Source organism: Oryza glaberrima, chromosome 4 (assembly GCF_000147395.1).
Source record: "Oryza glaberrima chromosome 4, OglaRS2, whole genome shotgun sequence".
NCBI lineage: Eukaryota > Viridiplantae > Streptophyta > Magnoliopsida > Poales > Poaceae > Oryza > Oryza glaberrima.
Genome location: NC_068329.1, coordinates 4,827,113 through 4,840,450, shown reverse-complemented (window position 1 = coordinate 4,840,450; position 13,338 = coordinate 4,827,113). Strand labels below are relative to the sequence as shown.

At 44.4% G+C, this 13,338-nt stretch overlaps 1 protein-coding gene and 1 pseudogene across 1 annotated transcript; one reads left to right on the top strand and one right to left on the bottom strand.

The window, feature by feature from the left end:
- The first annotated feature begins 2,839 nt into the window (after positions 1-2,839).
- LOC127770232 (uncharacterized) lies at positions 2,840-6,182 on the top strand (annotated as a pseudogene).
- LOC127769621 (uncharacterized) lies at positions 4,104-4,691 on the bottom strand. The gene has a single exon (XM_052295220.1). The coding sequence runs from the start codon at positions 4,689-4,691 to the stop codon at positions 4,104-4,106; it is 588 nt and encodes a 195-aa protein (XP_052151180.1).
- Positions 6,183-13,338: the final 7,156 nt, after the last annotated feature.

Genomic DNA, 13,338 nt, shown 5'->3' with positions numbered 1-13,338 from the left:
ATGTGACCGGTGACAGGCCGGTCACAGACCGGTTACGCCCGATTTGACGCGGGCCAGTGGTGGGGCTCCACATGTCTGCCCCGACCGCACTAAATGCTTCGAGGGACGGTTGGAGCGCCGCCCATTAATGACCGCCTAGCCTGGTTTCCTCTCTCCACATGGCAGCTGAGCAAGGGCCTCGGGTCCAGGCAGGGCGAGGGCCCGAGGGGCCTGACGTGGCACCCCGAGGGGCTGACATAGCACCCCGAGGGGCCTGACACGGCACCCCGAGGCCCCCTGAACGTGTCCGCGCTTTGCGCGGTGCGAGGAGCGGGGGATAGGCCAGGCTGTAGAGCCACGTATGAGGAAGTGAAGGGAACTTCCCCTTACTTTGCATTCCCCCGGGCCCATATCTCCGACATTCGGCGTTAAGCATAGCCTTAGCCATGCATATATGTGCAACAATCAGATTATGTGTCAACGGCCTTGGCTGATCAATACCACAGTGGACTCCAAAATTAGCATGGTGTAATCCGTAATTCATCTTTATCTTGATCATTTGTGTGTCAACCTAAGCAAAAGTAAAGTGCAAGACTTAGGTAGTATGTAATGCTTGTCAATATCGAGATATTGTTCACCTAGGAGCAAGTTCACCTCTAGTTGTTATTTCTTGGCTCTGGTACGTGTAATTGGTCATTGGAAAGGTGTAACTAGTCCTTGGTCCTCCTTAGCAAACTCTTGGGTCAGTGTAATCATTTCTGAATTATGCCTAACCTCATCATTTGATGATTTGTTTCTGTAGCATTTGTGTTGGCTTGGTAATCCATATCACATGAAGTAATCACAAGTATCCAAATAAACAACCAGAAACCAACTCCAAACAGGAGCAAGCTGGTCAGACAATCAGGTTGGCCAATCTGACCATCACCACTACTTCGGTCTAATAGGTGCATACGACTCGGTCTGACCGGCTCCATCAAGTCAAAACTTGTTCATCATCAGAAACACTATTCACCACAACCACCAAGTTTGACCGTTACAAGCATCCCGGTCAGATCGGCCGATCCAAAGACAAAACCAACACTTCGCCAATTATCACCAAATATCAAACCAATCATCGCATAAGCCAATTGTTTATCACAAAATAATAATCAAAACACACTTTGATTTCACATGTTCAACACATAGAAAAAACATAATGTGATGGTACAGACCCCCCCCCCCCCAACTCCATGTTATTATTAACTAGTGTTAAACCACATAATTCAGCCAACAATGTTAATGAAACTATGCCACCCATACTGCATTAAGAGAACCTTGGCTACCAATTTCAAAAGTATAGCACTTTGCTCTTTCTATGGTAGCATCGTAAACCAAAAGGAGAGCTACTAGGAAGACATAAAGATAACTTGCATAGGGTTAGACAATTGTTTACAATTGAAAACTATCATTGCGGCACCGTCAAATTGACTAACATAAAGCTCTAGCTCATTTTAATATCATATTTTTCATGGCCTAGGTACTTTTCTAAACCAATTACCAAAAATATTTATGGCATTACGAGGTGGGGGACATTAAAAGCAAACAACACATATCTCCAAATAGAACGCGTAACAAGACAGCTAAAGAAAAGATGTTGGATTCTTTGTTGTGCATAGCTGAAAGAAACAATAGTTTTTGTCTACCCCCAATTTTTTTAGCCAGGTTATCCTTCGTCAGGGTTACTTTGCTATTAAGGAGCCACATAACTTTTAGTAAATCTTTAAATCTCATGTAATCCACTTGTGGATCCTAACTCTGGAGTTCATGATCGCGATATACATAGAGCAAACTGAAAATTGTGCATTTTCTGAAGCGATCATCCAAATTAATCTTTTTAATTTGCAGGGTTACGTATGGATCTAGCCCACCTTGTATTTCTAGTTGGATATGTAGGCTGTTTGACTATCTAATACATGTATTGTTCACAAGAGGGTAGACCACATTTATTATATTAAAATTACACAACGGAAATTGCTCTTGTTCTTCTCCTAGATTTTGTACAGCCATTGCCAAACGAGAGAGAGGGATTGGGAATTTCTGTCGTAGATTGTTCTTGCATTTCCTTGTTTATGCCATAGTTTGGGAATTTCTTGCATTCTTTTATTTGTTTGCAAGGAATTGAGGGGGCAATAGATCTACTCTTTTGTGTGGTTGAGTGGATCGCGTGTGGTTTCACGAATTCATGGTGCTGCACAGGCACTGTGTTTGTCATCAAGTTTATGGGATTTCATGGTGTATCCGGATCCTACATCGAGAAGGTTGGGCATCCCAGTATCAATAATATTACTCTTAGATTTGTTAAATTTTGGAGGTGACATTGGATTTAATTAATTTGATTGTTCATAGTACGATGCATGGTTACAATGTTATGATAAATTGTATAAATTAATTTTTTATTTAAATTACTACCAGGTCAGGCCTAGTAGTAGTATAAATTAATTTGGAAAATATATGACAGTTGGCATCAGATATTATTCTATCTAGAACATATCTTAACCAAACATATATAACTCACCACATTAAATGCATTGCATTAAACATTAGCTGTCCAATACGCAATATGGGCTGTCCCTCAAAGGTATAAACACACACTATTTAATTACTAAAAACCGCAGTTATTAAAATGCCAGCTGAACATCCTTTGCTACATATATCTAAGCAAGTGCGATGTTCAAAGAGATAGATAAAGAGAGGGAGGAAGCGAAGGAGGGTGAGAGAGAAAGGGGGAGTGGAGGAGGGATACAGAGATAGAGGGCAAGGAGGCAGCAAGGGAGGGAGGGCGGGAGAGGGGAGAGAGTTCTTCGATCTTGGCTTAATTATGGGCAAGTCACCATCTGTTGGTGTCTTACATGAAGATGATTGTGATGAAGTCAAATTCTTTGAGGAACCAAGAAAGAATTTGCAAAGTGATGATGAGAATGTGGATGAGCGACCAGGTTGGCTTCCAGTGGATGGATAATGGAGGTCTATCGTGGTGATGATGGCACCATCTGCCGGGTATAAAAATATGTAGATGGCCATCTATTTCTTTTGTTGAACTTAAATTTTTTTGTTTGTTCTAAAAGATTTTTGTTGCAATGTTAATTTTCTATGTGTTTTTACAGTATTACATATGTCCCTTTTCCGGAATCACTTTCACAATGAAGTCAGAGGTGTTGTATTATCTTTTCTCAGAGATGGATCAGAGCTTCTTGGAATCAAAGAACTGTGCTGTAGGCAACAACCTTACGGTGAGTTATATATATATGACCATATTATTCAAGATTTTAGTTGTGTTTAGAATTAGTACATGTGAGTTCTACCACGATTTATGTAGAGGACACATGAATGGCTTCCAAAGGGCTGGCGGGTTGAGATTAGAGCTGGTGGAGACAACATGGACAAGATGTACAAGGTAGCTTTTGATTGTATTCCATATTAACTCTATGCTAATTTATTATGAAAGCTTCGACTGTTGAATGCAACGGTACTAGGAAATCATAAACACTGTGACATAAAATTGTTTTTGCAAATGGCCCCCTTGTACTGCACAAGTGGTGTATAAGGTAAACCGCCCTATGCAGTACGCCAGAAGGGCCTAGTTCACGAACCGCCTCCGCACTGATAAGCTCAATGCTAAAATGACATTGGCAAAATTTGCTACAGGACACTCAAAATTTGTGGCATTTGCTGTGAGACATCCAAAGAACGTGAATCTTCTCGTGGATACTGTAAAAATATGGTAATTAGCTATTGGACACTTGCGGGATTATTTTATTATTTTCCATGAAAACGGAGAGAGAAACATAGGTTAAAGACAAGTTTGCCCATGGGCCCACTTGTCAATCTCCCATACTCTCTTGTTCTTTCTCCCATCCTCTTCTTCCTCTTTCTTTCGTTGCCGCTGAAGGCATCGTCGGTGAGCTCCCACAGCGAAGATGGAGTCGACGCACGGGGTGTGCGTGCGCACCGCTCTAGCCTCTCCTGCTCTGCCTGCCTCGGCGTTGGCATGTTGTTCTCCTTCTCCTGCCGCTGTCACTGTGGCTCGTGCCGGTGGCGTGGGTTTGCAGCGGCGCCATCTCCGGCCGCCACCACCGTCCATGTCACTCCAACGCGGCCTGGACAATACACGGAGCAGCGGCGACCATCGCCGGCTCGGACGCGCCACCGACATTGTCCGCGATGCCACCGAAGCCCACCGCCCGCTTGATGCGGTCGCGGGCGTGGTGACCATGCTCACCGACCTGCGGAGCAGCTTGGTCAGCGGCAAGGACATGGCCGGCTGCAGCAACGGCCCGGTCCGCAAGGTCAGCACGACAGACGGGGCAGGTGACATGCGCGGCGAGCCACACGTCGATGCAGGCGGTGTGGAACACATGGCAGCACCCGGGGAGGAGGCAGAGCTTCTCGCCGTCGTCCACGAACTCGGCGAGGCAGACTGCGCACTCGAGCGCCCCATGCCCGGCCTTCACCGCCCTCGCTATCGCGTACGTCGAGCCCCACGTGCCTCCTCCGATGTTCCCCACCGACGACGCGAACGGCCGCGCTGGCGTGCACAGCACCGCCCCCACGGCAACGATGCGCGGCAGTGGTGGCCTCGGAGCAGCGTGGGCAATGGAGAGGAGGATGACGTGGGCGACGAATGCGTAGTGACGCCCCATCGGACGCGCCACACTCCGTCTGCCTCGCATTGAACAAATAGCAGAGAGGAAGAGAAAAAAGAACAAGAGAGAGAAAAGAATAAGGAAGAATAAAGTAAAAAATATTCGAAGGGTAGAACCGTACTTACGCAGCTGTTTCTCTCTCCAATTCCTTCGGATATAATAAAATAATCCCGCCAGTGTCCAGCAGCTAATTACCACATTTTTGCAGTATCTATGAGAAAATTCACGTTCTTTGGCTGTCTCACAGCAAAGGTCATAAATATTGAGTGTCATGTAGCAAATTTTGCCAATGACATTTGAACTAGCACCTACCGCTTACATGTTATTAATTTGTTTATTCCAACATATTGTAACAAAGCAAAGAATTAATTTTATAGTCACTGCAGCATCTTTAACTGTTGGTTAACAATTTATTCATTAAGTCACTTATAGCGGCGAACCGTGACATAATATGAGTGTGTCACAATCAACTGATTACACTAATCTTATGAATCATTACCATTGAGAATGTTCAGCGAAAATATACCGCAAAACATTTGCATATGAAGGATTTGCTCACCATTGTTGCCATGTTGGCTGCTCATTTCCAAACATTGTTGGAAGAGAGCTTGAGGCTGCTCCTCCATGTGAGTGAATTTGATCATTCATTTTGCTATTTCACAGTTCTATGTGTACCCACCAGATAGAGTTCGACTGTTTTCAAAAGATGATGTACTACTCTACATTAAAGAAATGAAGATTTCTGAATTTGATACAGATGGACAATGAAACACAAGTACTCAAGAGAAGGTATGTTTCTTGTTGGAACTATTTCTCTTATTTGAATAGTAATAATTATTCCCTCCGTCTTAAAATGTATCAACAAAGTACCAGATTAGATATATTGTATTACTATAAATCTAGTCATAGAGTCTGTCCAGATTTATATTACTAGAATATGTCTAATTAAGTACTAGGTTGCTATATATTGGGATAGAAGGAGTGTCGACTAGATGATTTCTCACTTTGCAGTACTAATGTTTGGGTAGTTTCCTAAATGATAAGGTAGTTTCCTAAATGAAATTATCGTTGATTTATTTTTAGATTCTTGCTATTCTTGAATTTAATCCTGAAGGGGTGCCACAAGGATGGGTAAAAGAAGTGGTCTTTAGAAAGACAAATACCAGCAGAATTAGAAGAGACCGGGTATGTGATTGCAATTAATTATTCTTATTCACTTTGAATGCACTTGGGTTTTAAACATTGTCTTTTGCAGCACTACACCGATCCCATTAAAAATTATATATTCCGTACTATTAGGTCAGCAGCACTATACCTTGAAACAGGGAAAGTAACAATACGTGCCTTTATTCAAAAGACAAGTGTCCACGAGGTGTACTCTTTTGAAAAGTTCACACATTTGGTAATTGTTCTTCACAATTTCTTACACTTCATGCTTGTTTTACTTTCGATAAAAAAATCACACAATTGAGTGTAATTATATGGAATTACCATGTTTTATATCTTTAGATATTCTGAAAAACGTATAAGTTCTAAGCCATCTACTTTAAAAAGGTATATCCAGGACACTCCTAACTATAGTTGGTCTCTATCATGATATTACGACCAATATTCTTAATAGAATCCTTCTACAATATACTGCTTCCATGTGTTATTACAATATGCTTTTCAATGAGTTGAGAAGTAAAACTATAACTTAAGAGGGACGAACCAGCTGTGCACACAGTCGTCAAAACTCCAAAAGCTTTCACTGAAAGAAGAGATTCTTAGTGATGAGCAAGGTTCATCTAGCGGTAAGTTTGTTCCTGAGGAACAAAAGTTCATCAGGTTTCTTGTGTTAAATCAATTTTTAGACATATTTGCTTCTTATAATGCTCTCTTCAGGTTGTGCTATCCAGTACAATTTTACTACAATAATATGCTTCAAATTCTATGTTATAAAAAATGATAATAATTAATATAGCCCAAAAAATAAGACATATTGATCCTAGCTAGAAGGCCAATATCATTTTAGGTGACAATTTTGCTATAAGCTCTGATAACTGATTAAATAGTGCACCTAAGAAGCAAATCCGTATGACCCCAATCATACACCATTAGTTTAATTAATTTTCACATCCTAACTTCCACGCAACTAAACTCTACATTTTGGCTAATATTTTCATTTTTTTATTATAACGTAGTACTATTAAAACTAGGTCCAATTTATTTACAATTAGATCTAGCATTCCAAATATTTGCAAAAAGGAGAGTCTTGGGGGTGTTATGGTTGTCTATATCATCGTACTAAAATAATTTAAAAATTGTCATGTAACATTAGTTTCTCAATCTTTTGACTTCCTTAAACATTGCGCAAAATAAAAATACGATATATATTTTACGACCTTAATCGTTGTGCAAAGTGACAGTTATTAGAAGCTATGACCGGAAGAAAAAGGAGACAATGACTAGTTGTCTGTAGACATGGTCACATGGGTTATGTTTCCTATGACTGATACTGGTGGCTCGGTGACACCTCTTTTTTTTTTGAGGCATGGGTTTATTTAGAGTTTTACTATCAGCATCTTTGGCAATAATTGATATTATATTTTGTAAAAGAAAACGAGACTCAAACATCTAGAGAGCTCGATAGGCTATAAGGTAGCACTACAGTAAACCCTCCCTCTCGACCCCTCTTCCCCCCTTTATTCTGGCATATCATTGCCAATGATGGCTAGAAGGGGTTTGGGTGTCCTCCTCTATCTAGTAATATTGTGTACTTTAGCTTCAGGTTTAGTGTTGTACTGTGTCGGGCGCCTAGTCCTATTTTGGATCTGCTGGTGTCATCTCCATGGTGTGGAGGGGTGGTGGTGCTGCTGGAGGTGGCGATTGCTGGTGGTCGTCTGGGCAGCTGTGGCTTTGGTGGCAGTGCTAGTGACGGCATTTGTGGGTGGATTTGGCTACACGGTGCTGGAGGCCACACTAACTGTAGCAGTTGCTGGTAGAGGGTAGATATGCTAGCCCATGCTGCTAGAGGCCTGGATTTGTAGTCTTGGCTCAGTTTTCTTCTTCAGTCTCCAGTCTATCTTCTTCTCCCCTTCAATCCCCGTGGCAGGACTTGTCCAATGCGGCAGTTTCAGCAAGGTTGTGTTTTGATTGCTGGCCAACCCCCTTGTTTAGTGGCTTGCTCGGCGGTAGTGACCATCATTCACGAGGACAGCGAGTTTGGAGAAGCAAATGTTGTTCCTCATTGCGTCGGTTGTCTGATGTGACCATTCAAGGAAAGCTGGCTCTTCTCTTTGCTTTGCTGGCTGGTTGCCGGCCATAGGTGCAGCATGTGTGAAGCAGCTGTGAAGCACTCCTAGGTCATACACTGCTATGTTTAGGCTAGCAATACATGTAGTTGGTCTAGTAAGGCAGAAGTTTACTAACCACCAACCTAAGGCTTTGAAAGTTAAGGTTGGCTGGACTTCAGAGAAGTCTCTTGCTTTTGTTGATTGCAACAATATCCATGCTAGGTCCTCCATTCGGGTTGAGTGCAGACTGCCCTTGCAGCTTTTGTCGTTAGGTTCGCAGTTAGTGCTATTCAGATTTATCAGAAAACTCTACAGTAATCCGTTGTTTTATCTGGTGAAACCTACTCAAAATCTATGACTTAAGGAAAACTAAATCAAATTGTGCTGCTCCAATGGAGGCCGACGGATGCGATGCCAGATTATCAAGCATGCAGTCTGCTGGCTTACAGTAGAGGCATATGAATGTGGATGTAGTCATCACAGCAATGCCACTGCCCCCTGTCGATCTCATCCTTTCTGCTGCTATATGTTTTCAGTTGCAAGGTTGTTCTGCGAAATTCATTAACCCTTCCATGTCAAAAGGATGGTATGCTATATATGATGCTTTGCTTCAGGCAATGTACCGAGGATTTATTCCCTTGACCATCTTTAATAAATTTCTTATGTTTTCAGAAAACAAGTTATTATATACTGCCTCTAGCATCTTTTGCGATTCCTAATATACTTTTATTTCTTTTCATAGGTGAAGATAGCGACTCTGATTGTTCAGATAAACTACATGAGCCAGGACAAAACAAGGTCAATCATGTGAAGACTACTCTAAAAGGCAAAGAAGTAATGGCCTCAACCACTGTCAAGCGCCCTAGAGGGAGGCCCCCAAAACGAGGAAAGGCTAGAAAGTGAACAAGCTGCATGGCATAAAACAAATCAAACTATGAGACCAAAGTGGCCAAGAGGGAGGGTGCCAAAAATTATAACTAGCTCAAACTAAAGAAATCATCAAAGGAAGTATGTTGTGTCTTTACAAAACATTTTCCATTAAATGGTGAACTCGTTAATCATTCTCCAAGAAAATATTTTCTAGTAGACATATTTTGAACTAGCTAATACATTGTCGATTCTCGTAACCCAAAAGTTTGATGGTTAATGTGTGCTTATTTTATTCTGTGGTCCAAATTATCGATATCTATTTTTTGAACTGGAATTGACTATGCTGGTTATTTTTGAAAAACTTTATGCCTACATAGATTCTAGAATCAGACGGCGGGTATGTAGTCATCTTCCTTTAGTCCAGGTTCTCTATATGGTGTAGAATAAAATAACTGGATGACTTGCAGGAAATCAGAGAAGACGGCGGTAGTGACCTTAATTGGATGTTTTTACAATTGATGTGCGGGATTGGAAAAGTGGAACCAACCTGTTAGATTTTACTCAAAATTCACAGAACTCTAGAATAAATAGCAGGGAATGGGGATAGATTCCGAGATAGGAAGACAGCCGCCAGCTAGCTTAATTGTCATCTCAACCGAGCATTTATGCATCCCTTCATGCATAGGCACCAGTCTCAGGCTTTGAGCCCATGCACTATCCATTCTTTTTGTCTTTCCTATTGCAATTTGTCTTGTGATGTTACAACAATCATGTCACACAGTGGCGTCCGTCCACCGTGTACTTTTCATCCCATTTTATCGCCTTGTATCTTTGACCGTGCTACACCACATCCCCTGAGTTTGGTCCTAGTCTGCCATCTATCAAGGTTGACGTCAAGTACTTGCGTAGTCATAGACAGACAATTGTTTCCATGAACAAATGTTACAAACTAAAAAAAAAAAGCATATAGGCCCTCCCTTGATCAAGGTTTTGGTGAATAACCGTATTTACTAAGTCTGAAAGGAGCACCATCCATATTAGGAAATGCGCTATAATGGCTCATCCATAAAGGATGTTGGTGAATGAATGGCTTCAACAATTCATCCATAAAGAAGTATTTCATCTCGGCGATTAAACGTCCATAAAGGTATTTGTGTGGTATTCAACAAATAAAGCAAAGATTAGAGGGCCCGTGTTCACTAGTTTACCACATCAAAGGGGTTGAGGTGATGTGGAGATAGAATATGGGAAGGAATTGGACTAGAACTTACCGAGGTGAGAGTTCCCAAATCAAATGCACAGAGGCGTTCGGTCAGCACCAAGAAAAGAAGATCAGGCAGTGACAAGTTGTACCATGGAGGAGGAGGAAAACGGATTAACGTGGGAGAGAAACACATGGTGAAGCTTGTTGGATACCGAGATACTTACCGGGGATAGAGTTTAGCGCTTGTTAGGTCATGGTGGTGCCAGGTCGGCGTGGGAGTACACGATGGTGCTGCGGTTGTGCTCGCTATCAACTGAGTGCAAAAATGGAATCAGTGGGTAAAGGGACACGAGGTGACATGGCTGGGACGAGAAGATAGACAACGGTGGTGTTGGAACGGCGGAGGCATGCTAGCCGGCGCCGCAGGTGGCACCTCTTGTTCCTGGCGAACCAAGGGGAAATCCCTTGGTCCTTGGCTGCCTGAGAACAAGGGGGAGATAGGGAGATAGGAGGACAAGGTCTCAGTTAAGGCGGAAGCCAGGGAAGGAAGGGGAGAGATGGGGCCGGTGCTTACTCTACACCCTCAGTCTCGAGATGGTATGTGTGCGGGCAAGCATGCGGCAAACAAATGGGACAGGGCAGGGTGTTGCAGAGGCTCGTAGAGGGAATCTCGCGAGGTCCTGAGGCAGGAGGCCTCTCTCTCGTGCACACTCGAGTAAATGAGGAGGTGCTGTTGGCAGCAATAAATTATGGTGGAGAAGGACAGATCAGCCAATATCGCCTAGGGCGAGTGCAATGCGACTGAACGGCGTAGTGGAGTGCCATTCAGTGGTAGGATGTTGGGGAGGAGCTGCAGCGTGGCGTGTGGTCTCCAGGGCGGTCTGGTGGGACATGGCCCAGCCGAGACGCACAGTCGCGCACAAGGGCTAGCCTAGCTTGCGCAACCCTGCGCAGGAGGAAACAGCTCGTGTTTGGCTGTGCTGTGGCGCCCGAATTGGAGGTGGGGACCAACAGGTCAACGAAACAAGAGAAAACGAGAAGAAGAGAGAAAGGACTCCAATTTCGGCTGAGCGTTTGACTAAATGGTTAGATGGGCAGACTTGCTTCAATCTGAGTGTAACTTGGAGTCAAGGTTGGTAGTAAGGTATGGAAGTTTTAGGAATTTAACCATAACTTTTGGAGAAGTTTCAAAACTGAAGGTTGGTTAGGGCAGTGGGAACCGTTTAGAGCGATCGTACAAACATTAATCTGCTCAGCTATGATTTTTCATGCACGAAATTAGGCATGCGGTGCAATGCACATGAAAAAAGTTTTTATGCAACAAAGAACTAAAGTGGGTTGTTACAGAGTGCATTGATCAGCCTTTTCTGTGTAAGTTGTTTATGAGGGGATGACTGTAATGTTCTACCTCACATTTATTTATGATTTGTTAGGGGACGACTGTATTGTTCTGCTTGAGGGGACGCCTCACTGTTCCACCTCACGTCGTGGTTACGACCCCGGACAGCTCTATGTCGAAGGATCCTCCCGCGGACGTGGAGAGCGGAACATCGACGACGTTTGAGCCCGAGAAGGATCCTAATGCAGCCAAATCTTGTCCTTCCGACGAGAATCACGAGCCAACAAGGAGAACTTCCGAGGCAACAAGGTCCTGGTATCGTATTTACAAAACCAGGAAACACACCTTGCAAGCGTGCTGGGTTTTTCTCGATGTACAAGCTAAGATCCGTGCCTGCAAAGAGCGTGGAATTCAACGTACTTCTCCAACCCGTGATGTCTATTGCCCTATTCACAAGACAAAGAATCACGACCTCTCAAGCTGCAAGGTTCTTCTCAGCGCCATGAGGACGTCACCTCCTAAGGTCCAGCAGTCACAAATCTCTCTTAAAGATGTGGACAAGGAACGAGGAGCGACAGTTATCTCAGATCGATTCGTTGGGGTAATCGACATCGATCCCCACGAGCTGTCAGTTCTACACTTGCTTGAAGACCAGGGCACATCGTCGACGAGTACACCACGCGATGTGTTTGCTATCGATGGGACCAGCACGTCTGCGCGCTAACACAGAAGCGGAGGATCAAGTGATTACACCGGCCCAGCACATCAGGGCCATCAACGCGATATTGAGGGAAACCTCTTATGATCCCGTTCTGAACGATGATCTCACACAATGGACAGAACGACTACGGGAATCAGTGGCTAACCTCAGCAACGCGTTCGAGGAGGCCGCCGCTGGAGTACCGCTAGAACAACCGCCAATTGGCAGTGCCAATGGCGAACTACCTGAGCAGAATCACATCGTCAAGCCACTCCTCCACCTCGCGGCACCAGCGATCTCCGTGACCATTTGAATGGCCGCCGAGAAGCACGACGCGCACGAGACAACGAAAATCGTTCCCGGCATCGCGTCTCTTCACGACGTCGAGAGAACGAAGAGCGAGGAGGACACCCGAGCAAGAACCAACACCGTGATAACCGCCACAACCGCCACGAACGCGATGATCGCGAACAACGGATGCCAGGCGATAATGGTCGAGGACGCCGCCATAACGATGACGACGACGGAGATCGGCGTCGGGACAACAACGGTGGGCGACGACAGGATTCTCGAGAACCCGGACGTCATCCTCGTAATCGTACCCCGGAACCAAGTGACTCATTGTCATCGTCATCATCCTCATCATCCTCGTCGTCATACAGACATCCACGGAGGACATACGATCGCCGACAACCCACCGCCCCCGGTGGTGGGTGTAAAGCTTTCAGTCGTGCTCTACGAGATGTTTGATGGCCTGAGAGATTCTGACCGGGAGCAATAGAGAAGTACGATGGGAGCACCGACCCTGAGGAGTTCCTTCAGGTCTATTCCATAGTACTCTACGCTGCCGAAGCAGACGACAACGCGTTAGCGAATTATTTGCCGGCGGCGTTGAAAGGATCTGCACGTTCATGGCTAGTCCACCTCCCACCATACTTGATTTCTTCATGGGTAGATTTGTGGCAGCAGTTCGTCGCTAACTTCCAAGGAACATACAAGCGCCACGCGATCGAAGACGACCTACACGCGTTGACACAGAATCCGGGCGAATCATTGAGGGACTACATTCGGCGCTTTAATGAGTGCAGAAATACGATCCCCGAGATCACCGACGCTTCCATGATCCGCGCTTTTAAGACTGGTGTCAGAGATCGCTACACCACCCAGGAGTTGGTGACAAGACAGATCACAACTGCTCGAAAGCTATTCGAGATTGTCGATCGATGCGCTCACGCGGACGACGCACTGAGACGCAATAACGACAAGCCAAAGACGGGGGCAGAGAA